Source organism: Emys orbicularis, chromosome 5 (assembly GCF_028017835.1).
Source record: "Emys orbicularis isolate rEmyOrb1 chromosome 5, rEmyOrb1.hap1, whole genome shotgun sequence".
In the NCBI taxonomy this organism is placed as follows: Eukaryota; Metazoa; Chordata; order Testudines; family Emydidae; genus Emys; species Emys orbicularis.
The window spans coordinates 81,602,723-81,615,931 of record NC_088687.1 but is presented as its reverse complement, the minus strand read 5'-3'; the positions used below and the strand labels follow the sequence as shown (position 1 = coordinate 81,615,931).

The 13,209-nt window shown below is 40.9% G+C and overlaps 1 protein-coding gene across 8 annotated transcripts in view; it reads right to left on the bottom strand.

The window, feature by feature from the left end:
• The window catches only part of TENM3 (teneurin transmembrane protein 3), a 502,096-nt gene extending 497,661 nt beyond the window's left edge, over nt 1-4,435 (bottom strand). For all 8 annotated transcript variants that reach the window (XM_065405305.1, XM_065405306.1, XM_065405307.1 and 5 more), the window contains exon 1: nt 4,204-4,435. In XM_065405305.1, coding sequence (XP_065261377.1) covers nt 4,204-4,435 — 232 coding nt within the window. The remainder of the gene's footprint in view (nt 1-4,203) is intronic.
• Between the last annotated feature and the right edge of the window lie 8,774 nt (nt 4,436-13,209).

Genomic DNA, 13,209 nt, shown 5'->3' with positions numbered 1-13,209 from the left:
GACCTGCACCATTGTGTTGTCCATCAAGACCTGTCCATTAAGACCTACACCCACAAGATCTGGGAAAGGAACATCTGGCAAGCCCTGAGTTCCCTGACCTATATATGCAGGGAGAGTTCTTCCTAGGACCAGAAATCTGGGTCGTGAAACTGCCGAGATGGGCTCCCCATCCTCGGTCTAACATGCCTGAGATTAAGATTACTGATGGATGAAGGGCAGCAAAGGGTACATTACAGATCCTGGGTCTCTCCACCAGATCAGCGAAGCAAGGACTGGAGACGGAATTGTCAGTATTGAGTCCAGGTGGTGTCTGCTCAGGGAGTAGACCAATGCCAGGCACATTTGAAGGGATCTGAGGTGTAGCCTCCATGTGATCCAACAGCTTGAGGCAAACCTGAACGGTCTTTAGTGGGTGGATTCTGACCTTGGAAATCAGGTCCAACGTAGATTGGAAACAGGCTTCCGGTAGGGAGGCTTTGGCCTGCGTCTAATCGATCACTGCCCTGATGAATTCTGTTCTCTGAACTGGGACCAGACTCAGCGCTTGGAAGGTACTGGGCTGATGTTGCGCTGCCCCTGAGCCTGCGACTGACCTTTGATCAGCCAGTCATTGAGGTACAAGTACACTTACACACCTCAATTCCTGAGGAAGGCTGCCACTACCACCATATACTTTATTGGCAGCCCCACAGGTCTTCATGGACTGACAGGAAGAGTGGCGAAATGGTAGTGGTGTTGCCCCACTATGAACCTGAGCAATCTTTTGTGACCACGGAAGATAGAGATGTGCCATAGTCCTGGCTGCTGAGTTGGCCGCATCCAGAGCTGGCTGCAGGGAGATCTTAGCCACAGTCTTGCCCTCCTCTAAGATGGCCGCAAATTCCGGCCTCAATTCCTGTGGGAGGACGTCTTTAAATTTGGACAGCGAGTTCCACAGATTAAAATCTTACCTCCCCAGTACAGCCTGTTGGTTGGAGATACATAGTTGGAGACTGCCTGTTGAATACAACTTTTTGTCCAATCAGGTCTAGTCTCTGAGCTTCTTAATTTTTGGGGGTAGCACTCTACTGCCCTGTCTGTCTCACTCATTCGCCACCAACAGTATCAGGGATCCCAGTGGAGGGTGAGAGTAAAGGTAGTCAAACCCGCTTGATGGGGCATAGTATTTCTTCTCTGCCCTCTCGGAGATGTGGGGCAGAGAAGAAGGGGCCTGCCATAGTGTCTTAACAGGCCCGAACATTGCTTCATTTATGGGTAAGGCTACTCTGGAGGAAGCGGCAGGCTGTGCGCCGACTCCTTAAATTCTTTCACTTTCAGACCGAAGTTTGCCACTTTTCAGGAGGACCTGGTGGGCCCTGAAGTCCTCTTGAGAAAGCAAGATTCTAGGGCCTGCAACTGTCTCATCCGGGGACAATGAGAAGGAGGCCTGTGGCGAAGGAGGGGCTCCCCCCTCTTCTTTTGCTTCCACTACATCCATCACAACCACTTCCTGAATGTCAGCACCGGGATTGGGGCTGGAGTTAGGGTCCAGTGCTGGGCGGGAAGAGGTGGTGGCCCACCTTTCTGACACCACAGAGTATGAGCAGTGGGAAGGGAACCCCCATACTGGGGGAAACCCGCAGGGGTTCCAGTACTGCCACTGCATCAGCCAGCGGCCCAGTGACCAGGTGCCAGCGGGAGGGCCAGTACCGAAGTCCGGAGGCTGGGTACCGGTAGGTCTTGGATGGAGCGAAGAATTCCCCTTCCGACTCCAAAGAGGATTCTTCCCCTTGGAAACCAAGACAGTGCAGTACCCGCTTCCGCCACCAGGCAATGCCGAGAGTGTTGGGATGGTGACTGATGCATGGGTACCATGGAGGGCTTGCCTCTGAATGGTGCTGCGGTGGTCGGTACCAGGACAGAGCTTGCCAGACCTTGTTCCCTTCTGACCCTAGTCACTCTAGCTAGCAGGAGTCCTTGAGAGGTTGACAGGATCAGGAGCGACAGCAGATCCTTCGCTGCCTGAAAGGCCTCTGGTGTTGAGGGGACCAGCAACCGTCTGGGCCCATGGCTGCTCCTGGGAGTTGATGGTGCATCCTGTACCGGAGTTGGTGCTCTAGGTGGAGTCTGTGGAGCCATCAGTGGCTTGGGGGAGGACGAATGGCCTGACGCAGATCTCACTATGCCAGTCCCTCCCTGCTTGTCTCTCTTCAGCACCAAAGAATGCTCTTAAGTGCACTGTTTCTTATGTTTCTTCCTCTGCACCAAGTATGGAGAATGGTGCTGGGAAGAACACGGTGCCAGGGAAGTGCTCCACACAGATGCCAAAGTACTCTGCATGATTCAGATAGATTCAGTTCCGAGGCTGGTCTGAGGCCCGTCTCCATAAGAATGGCTTTCAGACAAACGTCCCTGTCCTTTCTGGTACAGGGTTTGAAGTCCCTGCAGAACTGGCCCTTCTCTTTGACATGAGACTTCCCCAGACACTTTAGACAGCTAGTGTGCAGGTTCACTAACTGGCATCAGCTTGCTGCAAGAGGCACATGGCTTCAAGCCTGGGAACCGGGGCATATCTAGCCCCGCAGGCAAAAAGTCCCTCGACAACAGGGACAACCACTAACACTACTATATACACCAACTCTAACTAAGAACTATATACATCAACTATGATAACTATACAGAATATGGCAGAGGAAGTCCAACCACTGGAAAAGAAAGCCTTGCCACAGCAAGAAGAATCATTCCAGCAATCATCACAAGCAGTAAGAAGGAACTGAGTGGGCGCAGGGCCGACGGCGCCCCTTATACCAGCGCATGCATACACACGGCTCCAGAGGGTGCTAGGGCCCTATAGATACCATTGAGGGGAAAATCTCCAGCAATTGTGCATGCGGTGCATGCACACTTAGCATTGAACAGACATGAAAAACCACTTGAATAAGAAAAATCAGTTTTTTGTTTTTCGTTAAAAAACGATAAATTTAGGTGAAAATTTTAAGGAACAGATTTCCCCCCCCCCTTTGGAAATTTTGGCAGAATTTTTTTTTCCTTGCAAGCTTTAATTCTAAGGTCCCATTCACCTTTTTCCTATGATTCTGGTGGTAACCATGATCACTTTAGGAGTCCTACCATAGCCACTGGCTTCCACTTGGCATAGAGGAGGACAAAAAGAAAAATCTCTCAGCCAGATTTTTAAAAAAAGTCATGATTTTGATAAATTTCAGAAAAGTAAAACCAGAGAATACTTTACTGTGGAGAAAACTTCCTTTTCTACCCATGAAAGCCTTTTCTCCCTCACACAAAAAGACAAACATACAAGGACTGGACTTTTTACACAGAGTTCGTGTCAGCTCCAGATCTTTTCTTTTCAGGTAATGGGATTTTAGCACTGTATACCTTTCATCATTTTGTTTCTTAATTAAATTAATGGAGCACTAATTAAAAGTGCAGGAATGACAGTCCAGGAGACTAAAATTCTGTATCCAGGGTTTATGGAGAGTGACAGTGGAAGCTTCCATATGCTGCTCAACTAATTCACATCTAATCAAACTGGAGAAGACCATCCTTAGGTTTAATCCTCATGTCTTTTCAGACTTTGACCTTGTTGAAAAGCCAACAATGGTGTAAGTTAGTGCTAGTAGTTTTTCTGTTCTGGATACCCGTCCACTAGAAATAGACCTTAACTATGAACCAATTTCACCCTGGCCACCCAAAAGCTGTAAAACAGTACAACATAGTTTTTACTGCCTTGGTGACCTATGGGAGAAAGACATCATTGCATTATTATACTTCTGCACAAAACATACTGATGTTGTTTAGTCCCTTGGGACAGAGGTTTTATTTATTATTTATCACCTTGTATCTATGCATAGCTTTAAGCACATTATATGGACATAACACTGAGCAAGGTGACAATCGGATGAAGTAGAGCTGTAGTCTAATAATCTTAACATTGGGCAAGGATTCAGGACACCTGAGTTCTGCTCGCAACTTTGTCACTGACTTGATACTTGACTTTAGGTAGTTTACTTAATTTGTTCGGTCTCTTTTTCACTATCTTTAAAGCAGGGATAATAATGAACTATAAATTAAATGTACTACATACATTATTATTATTATTATTTATAAAACTATCATGACAACATACCCCACCCAGAGACGAAATACCTCACTGATACACTAACCAAACTGTGCATATTGTTAGTATTAGAACACTTTACCTACCTTGCCTGGTATACTCATCTGCTTCCCTGTGGACTAAGTCCTTTACCCGGTTTCCATACAACAACCTGGAGGAATCATGATCAAAAGCTTTCAGGGTTTCACTTGAACTGTATGACTTCTGTGTAGGCACTCTGCACTCCTCATTTTCTGCTGAAGAATTTGTGTAACGTCGTTCTTTGTCTCTTCTGCTCTTTGTCAGGGAGCAATAAGGCCTACGTTCTTTCACATCCATACTTCATTCCTTCTGTATGCACATCAGCCCAGCTTACTTGAAACTCTTCTCTACATTTAATTTATGTCCACCTTTAAGAAGATAAAAATATATATATTATAATAATACATCAGTGGTCATCTAATTCCGGAGAGTTCTCCACGTCTTTCTGACACAGAAACAAAGTTCCTATTTATAAAAAAGATACAGTTCAACAGTATCTGAAACACAGTTTTATGTTGTTCATAAGACACACAATAGTTTAATTTTTCAGCAGCATGCCTGATAGATTAGCCAAGAAACCCATTAACAATAACAGAAGTTACAGTATACATCTAATCTGCTGTGTGCAAGTGAGTGCACCAAAAACGTAAACTCAAACTGCATTGCCAAATTCAACTAGAAACCCTGAAATAAAATATTTCTGGGTTTCAGCACAAGGAAAATATCTGCTATTTGTTTTTTCTTCTTTTGAAAAAGATACACCAGTACATGCTTTTAAGGGGAGCCTGACTTTTTCCTACCCACGTGGATCTTCTGTTTCAGTGTCTGTTTCTGAAATGTAAAAGTTTAATTTCCATGTTTTTTGTTGCTGTTTATGTGTTTAGAAAATTGTCCTTTAGTGAGAACCCAAACCTAGTATTTCATGACAGGCTACTGAAACACAAGCACAACACAGACATTGGGAAGAAGTTCTCCCTGGTTGTGCATTTCAGTGTGCCTACTCCTGGATAAAAGTTGTAATACTGCAAATTTAAATTTACATTGCAAATATAAATCAGAAATCATTTATTCTAGTCCTCATATCTTGAAGGGACACTGTAAAGATAAAAAATATATTTTTAAAATCTAATATATTTCTTATAGTTACTGATGTTTCCTTACTATATTTCCAGTTTCATTCAGTTTACACTGAGTACTCAGTTGCACTTACAAGTTCTCATACACAAAGCTCAGGCATTTGGTTTTCTAACACAGAAAGAGATTGTTTAAAAATATTAAACATTTCCATCGTCATTTTACATAAAAATCATTCGTGTTAGTTTTTGCCAACTATTTAAAAATGTGTATAAATACTATATATAAACAAAACCTAGGTCTGAGGAGTCAAATATCTGACAATGCCCTATAAGCTGAGGAGCTGCTGTTTCTTATATAATGTGTTGTGTGTTAAGGTTATTTCCTTTGTCTTCAGGAGGAAGACTATGAGCTCTTTCTCTCCTTGGAGCCCTTCTCAGTTTAGAATATTTAAAGTACCACAAAATTATTTTACAAAGAGTGATGGTAGCAGCCATTCCCTTTGTGACAAAGGATTAAAATGACAATGTACAGTGAATATCACAAAGCAATATCAAACTGTATTTTCACTCTGTTCTACAAAACCAAGGTTGCTTTAGATCAGTTCACCTATTACATTTTTAAACATATTTCATTTCAAACAAACTAATTAATTGTCTCTCTTAAAATGATTCTAAGCAAGTATTTGATTTACTACTGAACTGTAATTCAAATTTTTTAAATGAAAGGTGTTTTATCATCCTATCTAGTTTGAAGTTCTCTACAAGGCTTTCACATTTCTTGACCTACGTGAATCTCAATTTAGGAATTTCAAGATAAAGTGCAAAATTACATGGAATACATATATACTAAATACAGAGCTAAATTTTTTTTCATTTAAGCAAATTCCCTTTTACATTTAGGGCAATTTCAAATATACTTTACACCTCCTTTTTCATGTCAAAATGTTTGTTTTTCCTAGCACAAATACCAGTTGATATAGGTACAATGATACTGTTCACTGAATCTAGGGATACCGATATGTGCAGGCACATGTAGTCCAGGAATTAAAGATTAATCTTTCATTAAAGATTATGTCATGTGATTAAATCTCCAGGAATACGTCCAACCAAAATTGGCAACCCTAAGTGCAGGTTATGTTTTAAATCTTTTTATATGAAACACACCGACCTACATTTTGTGATTAAATACTTTTCTCCCCAGACTGCTGAATATTAAATGACCCTGTTCCTTTTATTTAAAAATAGTTGTCTAAACATTTTAGACATTTTCATGCTGTCATATTATGAACATCTTCAGAAATAAGCTGTGTTTTTTCCCTCTCCTCAGGAAAAACCATTGATAAACTGCAGAGGTTGTCAGTTACTATATCTGCTCAGATCTCACACCATAAAATTATTAACATGATTTTTTAAAAAACATAATAGAGCTGCTTTATGTTATCAATAAACAGTTATTTTAGGATATTCCATATCAGCATGTAGACTTCATATGGAAACATCTCTTTTTTAGCCATATACTTCAGGATATCTAAAGATCTTTTTTATTCTTGGAATCTCTAAATTGTGCCATGAGAAAATCGATATACAGTACTAACCATCAAAGATAAGATCAATATGATTTTTTTTTCAAGAGTCTTCAAGCTTCTGCAGTATTTTTGCAAAATAAAAACAAAGCCCTGTGTGCAATGCTTTCCATGACTATACAAAGCTGAAAATCCTCAAAGATTTAATCTACACTGTAGTGTTAGGAACTACTGATCTGTTTCACACAGAATCAATGAATTCAATACAACTTCAAAAGGCAGTTTTTTGGGTTATCTACTGCCTCTCCAGGCTAAGAATGAGAAGGCTAGAAAATACAAGCTGGTTAATAGCACCAAGTTATTGGAATACTTTCATGGCAATTATACTGTCATCATGAACTAGGAAGATACCGTGGACACCGTAGTCATGTTTTGCATAAGACATTTAGCTCCTGTGAAATGCTGAGTGCTCCAATAGCCTGATCCTGCACATTTTGAATTTAAAGGTAAAACACATGCTATCTTTAATGGCCCCAGTGAAGTCAATTCGAGTTGATTGCCTTCAGCCCCTTACAGGAAGAGCTCAGCATCTTGCAGGATCAGGCTTTTAAAAATTATTTAATCATTGGCTTATGTAAGTGTAAAGGACTGTTGGCCCCTTACTGAAACTTAGTGCAGGTTTTTAGTTGGCCCTATCCCAGGACCAAAGGAAAGGGGAAGGGCCTATGAGAAATCAAGATCCTGAGACTGACAGTCCCCAGAGTCAATGGGGAGGGGCCAATGCTCCTGGTTAGCCTGACTGACAGGACAGGCAGGCCAATGAGCCAATGTCCTCCATATAAGCTGGAGCTGCCTGAGCCAGAGCAGAGCAGAACAGCAGCCAGAACCAGAGGGGGCCAAAGAAACAGCCCAGAGAGGAGAGCCGAAACAGCCAGGACCAGAGCAGCAGCCCAGAGAGCAGAGCTGAGCTGGAGACAGAACAGCAGCAGTGCTGAGGCAGAGTGGGGCGGGGACAGCCCAGTGCAGTGTGCAGCTGGGAAGGGAAGGGGGGGGGACCCTGGACAGGGAGCCCAGCACAGGGAGACGCCAGCAGACAAGAGGTCTTGCTGGCCAGACTTGGAGGGGGATTATATCCCCAACAGGAGGACCAATGCTAGGAAGAAGCCTAGAACCTGAAGATGTATAGCCACTACCAGACCAAGTGTCTGATCTGCAGTATCACTGCAGTGCAGCAAGGGTCTGGGAAGGCGGCCTGCGATGTGTGAGAAACTGACTGTGAAGTTTCTTTGAGTTCCAGAGACTGCCATTTGTGGTGTCCACATCCCCCCATAGCATAGTTACTTGTTGTTCCCTTTAGCCTTTCCCATTTTTATCTAATTTTATTATTAGTTGCTGTTTAATAAATTGTGCATTTGCTTTGAACTGTATGTAGTGATCAGTGAGTCAGGAAAGCATCCAGTGCGAAGAGGGTATCTGGAGTGGGGACACTCTAACCCCTGTCCTAAGTGACCTCGATAAAACTGGAGGTCAAATCCCCCAGGAATCCTGGGCCCAGCCTTGTTGGGGTTACAAGGACTCTGCCACATGGGGGGGGGAAGAAGGGTAGTCCTCGAGGTCAGGTAGGCTTCTGGGTAAAGGTAGTGGGAGCGAGGACTCAAATCCTTTTGCTAGCCAATTCCACCGAAGTAGCATATAAGCCAGGCAAGTTCCCCACAATTGCGGGACCGTTCCCCCACTTACATAAGGTAAATCTATAGAATGGAGGAACAGAAGGAAAGTTGTCAGAAAGAGAAGCCATGTCTATACATTCAGCGCTGCAGCAGCGCAGCTGTACCAATACGCATCTGATGAAGATGCTCTATGCTGACAGGAGAGAGCTCTGCTATCGGCATAATAAAGCCTCCACGAGTGGCAGAAGCTGTGTCTTTAGGAGAAGCTCTCCCGCCGACACAGCGCTGTGCACATGAGCGCTTATGTAGGTTTAATTTATGTTGCTCAGGGGGGCTGTTCATTCATACCCCTCAGTGACAAATTATGCTGACATAGTCTGTAGTGTACACATAGCCAGAGAGGAGTCAAAAGAGAGACTAAAGTCTGGTAAATATGCCTAATCTAGCCAGCAGTAAAAATCTTTCTGCACTATTCCAATTATGAGACAAAACATTCATCGAGAAAACTGTAGATAGCACTTGAACTACAAAACATGCATTTTTTCTGAATTCAGAAGGGCACTGCATATTGAAGTCTAGGTTGTCTGTCAACAAAGACAGGTCAAGGAAAGGAAAACTTGCTGTTGGCTTTGTAAGGCTTCTGGTCAGGGTTCTTGCTGCACTTCATTTTTTAGAAGTACTTTCTACTACAGCACTTTCTCATTATTGCATGACATTTTCACCCTGTCATACTATGAACATCTTCAGAAATAAACTATATTTTTTTCTCTCAAGAAGACTGAGTATTTTTTTCTCAGCAAAAACCACTGATAAAGTGCAGAGGTTGAGGTTGTCAGTTACTGTATCTGCTCAGCTCTCTCACCATAAAATTATCTTTAGTGGTTTTTGTGTTAGCAAGTTTTCCAGCAACTTTAAGTGACCCCTTGGTCATCAAACTCTAAGATATTTTCATTTTCCTTTTATTTTGTGTTGCATGAGCTGCATCCCAGTTACCTGAATGCACTGACTATTCTCCTTCTACTATGCCTTATATTAAGCACACATGAAATAATAAAGACAATACAAAAGCTCAGGGGAACAGAGTGACTCTAATTTGACACATGAACAGTTTTCTTGACAAATCAGATTAAAGTTTTAAACCTAATAGAATTAAACCAGTTTTAGAACATATTACAGAAACATTTGCCTTCACCTTCAAGTAATATTTTTCCCATATGTCAATATTTATGGTCTACCAAATAGCTTTGTCCCAATTAATGGAACAGAAACGAGAATTTTCTTAGTACAATATTTACAAAAAGACATTCAGCTACTAAATCATCTAGCCTCAAAATGACATTAAAACGGCTAAGTCGGATACTGCTGCTCATTTAAATAACTTTCTCCACAGTATTTTTACAGATCAAAGATTTCATATAAGAACCTGGCATCTCTGGCTCATGAATACAGAGCAAGCACATGCCATGTATATAATTGCATACAGTTTTTAATTTCCTGGGGACACCATATCTCCTGGCATACATGCAGAGTTTTTTGGGTTTTCATCAGTCTTTTTACTAACACCCTGCTATAATCTCTCAGTCTGCACCTGCTATTGTGTGTATAATAGCATACCTTGAAATGTTCTGCACATACTGAAGGACATGGACAATGTACTGGCTGACGTATGTCCATATTTCAATTTGCTATGATAACTTAAATCTTGATTTGGTGTTTGAACCACTGGATATTACAGCCTCCTGTAATCTTTTGAATCATCTTACCAAGCTAATGACTTCTTGTTTTTAATAATAAAGGAGAAATGTACACCAATTTCTGTGCTGGTATGGCAACATTGCTATATTCTTTTTAGTCTTATCTAAAGATACCCATTCAATTTGGGGTTACCATCAAATACCTACCAAGGACCCAATCCTGAATTCTTGGATCCAGGATCAGTTTTGGCTGCACCAAGGAGACAGGATTGAGCCATAAATGGCTAATTTATAGGAATCCCAAACTGAATGATTATCTGAAAATATTCGTTTTACAAGAACATACAGTATGAGTTGCTATGCCAGGGCAGATCATTGGTTTATCTAGTCTAGTCTCCTACCTTCACCTGCAGTTCGCACCTGGTGTTTTGGATGAATGCTTAAAACTCCCATAGTGCTAAATCACAGTGTGAAAAATTCTCTCTCAATCTTTACATGTGGTGAGCTATGGCCTGAAGTACTAGGGTCAACACCTCTTATAACATTTTTACATAATTAGAATAGCAAATGGTATTCTTGTTCAGAGATATGTCTAACCATTTCTTGCAGCTTTCTAAACCACTTGCCTTAATTTCCTGAGGCAAATGAATTATACATGTGGACAATACATGGTATAAAAATATTTCACTTTAGTCATTTTAAAATGTTGCATTCCATTTTCTGATCTATAACATGATGAAAGGACACAATCATCAAAACACCATCATACTTCTTTCATATCTCCTACTACTGCATACCTTGCCAGACTAAATAATGCCATTCTTTTTAATCTTCTCATACAAGGCATAGTCCAAAGCTGACTGAAGCTTTGATTTGGGCTCAAACTGTATATATCTCACCAGGGGTGCTGGAACAATTTGTACAGTGGGGGTGCTGAGAGCCATTGAATCAAACAGTAAACCCTGTATATAATGGAGACCACTTGAAGCCAAGGGGTGCAGCAGCACCCCTAGCACATATGCGTCCCACCAACAGAACTACACAAATATGGCCCTTCTTTTAATGACCTTTTTGAGATCTTTTCTATTTCACCTGCTTTCTTTTCAGGCTGAGGAGATCAAAATTAAATGCAATATTCAGGAGATGAAATTCTGCCACCCTTACTCCTGCTGAGAAGAGACTCACTCTGAGCAGACCTATTGAATTCAATAGGACTATATGAGTAAGACTATACTCGAGGTGAATATGGGTGGCCGAATCTGACCCAAAGTAAGAGTTATACTAATAGTTTATTGCAGTGGTCTCCAAACTTTTTTGATCATGCACCCCTATCAGTAAAAAATCTTTGAGCACGCAACCCCAATATATGTATATTTATGTATAAATTATATACATGTACTACTGTACTAATATTTATGTACATTATAAAACACACAAAAAATAGAAATTAAAAAAGGATGAGATAAAGATGAAATAAACAATATTTTTTTAAATTTTTATTTATTTATTAACGGTACAAAAAACCTTTTTGCTCTCACTAAAATAATATTATTATTAATAGTAATACTTTTTAGTGAGGGCAATGTGATTGAATATGCTTCATTATTTCTGAAAATCTTGGTTTAACACTTTGTGATACAGCGATTCGAAGGTCTGGTTCTAAGTTCAGTTTATTTCGCACCTTGGTTTTAATGGTTGTCACAGCTGAAAAAGTTGCCTCACGAAGATACGTAGATCCAAATGGAAGAAGTGCATCGTTGGCTGCGCTTACTAAATCATGATACTCATTTTTCAGTCCCATCCACCAATTATGCAAAGGTTTTTGTTGAAATTCAGGTAGTAAATTTCCATCTTCCCTGATGTCAATCAGTTGTTCTTGCAAACTAATCAGAAGGTCTTGCATTTTTATATTTTTAATAAACGGGTTCAAAACCCACTGAAACTCTTCATTTGGAAGATTTTTAAACAGGTTAGAAAATTCTGTTTCCAAGTTTTTTAAGTGTGCAGATATGAGAGTTTTTATAGGTGACACACTTACATCGTTTTCAGCAACAAAGTCACATAACGATGGAAACATTTCTAAACATCCATTTTCAAAATGCTCTCTCCATAGCATGAGTTTCTTTCGAAAAGCAGTTACTTTCTCACTCATTGTTAAACCATCACCTTTACCTTGAAGGGACAGATTAAGTGTGTTTATTTTTTTTTAAATATCTGCTAGGTAGAATACTACTGACAGCCACTTGTCATCACAGAAAAGGTCAGCAAATTTGGAACACTTGTCTTTTTGTAAAAGAAAAATGTGTAACATCTTTAAGTTCAACAACTCTTAAGCACTTTGCCACAAGATAACCAGTGAACCTCTGTGTGGTACAAAAGATTTTCATGGTCACTCTCCATCTCATTACAAAGTACACCTCTACCTCGATATAACGCGACCAGATATAACACGCATTCAGATATAACGCAGTAAAGCAGTGCTCCGGGGGGGGGGGGGGGGGGCGGGGCTGCGCACTCCGGTGGATCAAAGCAAGTTCAATATAATGCGGTTTCACCTATAACGCGGTAAGATTTTTTGGCTCCCGAGGACAGCGTTATATCGAGGTAGAGGTGTATTGTAAAGATTCTACTATTTAAAGGTCTTGTTTTTATAAAATTAACCACATCGATGACATCCTGTAGCACTTTGTGCACTTCTGGCTCTAACTTCTTTGCTGCAATAGCTTGCCTATGAATGATGCAGTGAATGAATTTCACGTGTGGTGCTATCTCTGTAACCTTACCCCAGAATCCTTTCTTTATTCCAGTCAAAGCAGCCACCCCATCAGTGGTTACACTTACACAGTTTTCCATAAAACATTGTTTTTATTAAAGAAGTCATTTACTGTTGAGAATATATCTTCTCCGGTGCATCTTTCCTTTAGGGACTCACAAAAAAGTAGTAGTTCTTGTATTTCATTATTGAAACAGAATCTAGCAAATACCATAAGCTGAGACATGCTAGAAACATCTGTACTTTCATCCAACTGTATGGCAAACCTCCCACACTGCGTAATTTGTTCTAATACTTGTTTCTTCAAGAGCTCATACTAGGAGTAGGAGAACTGT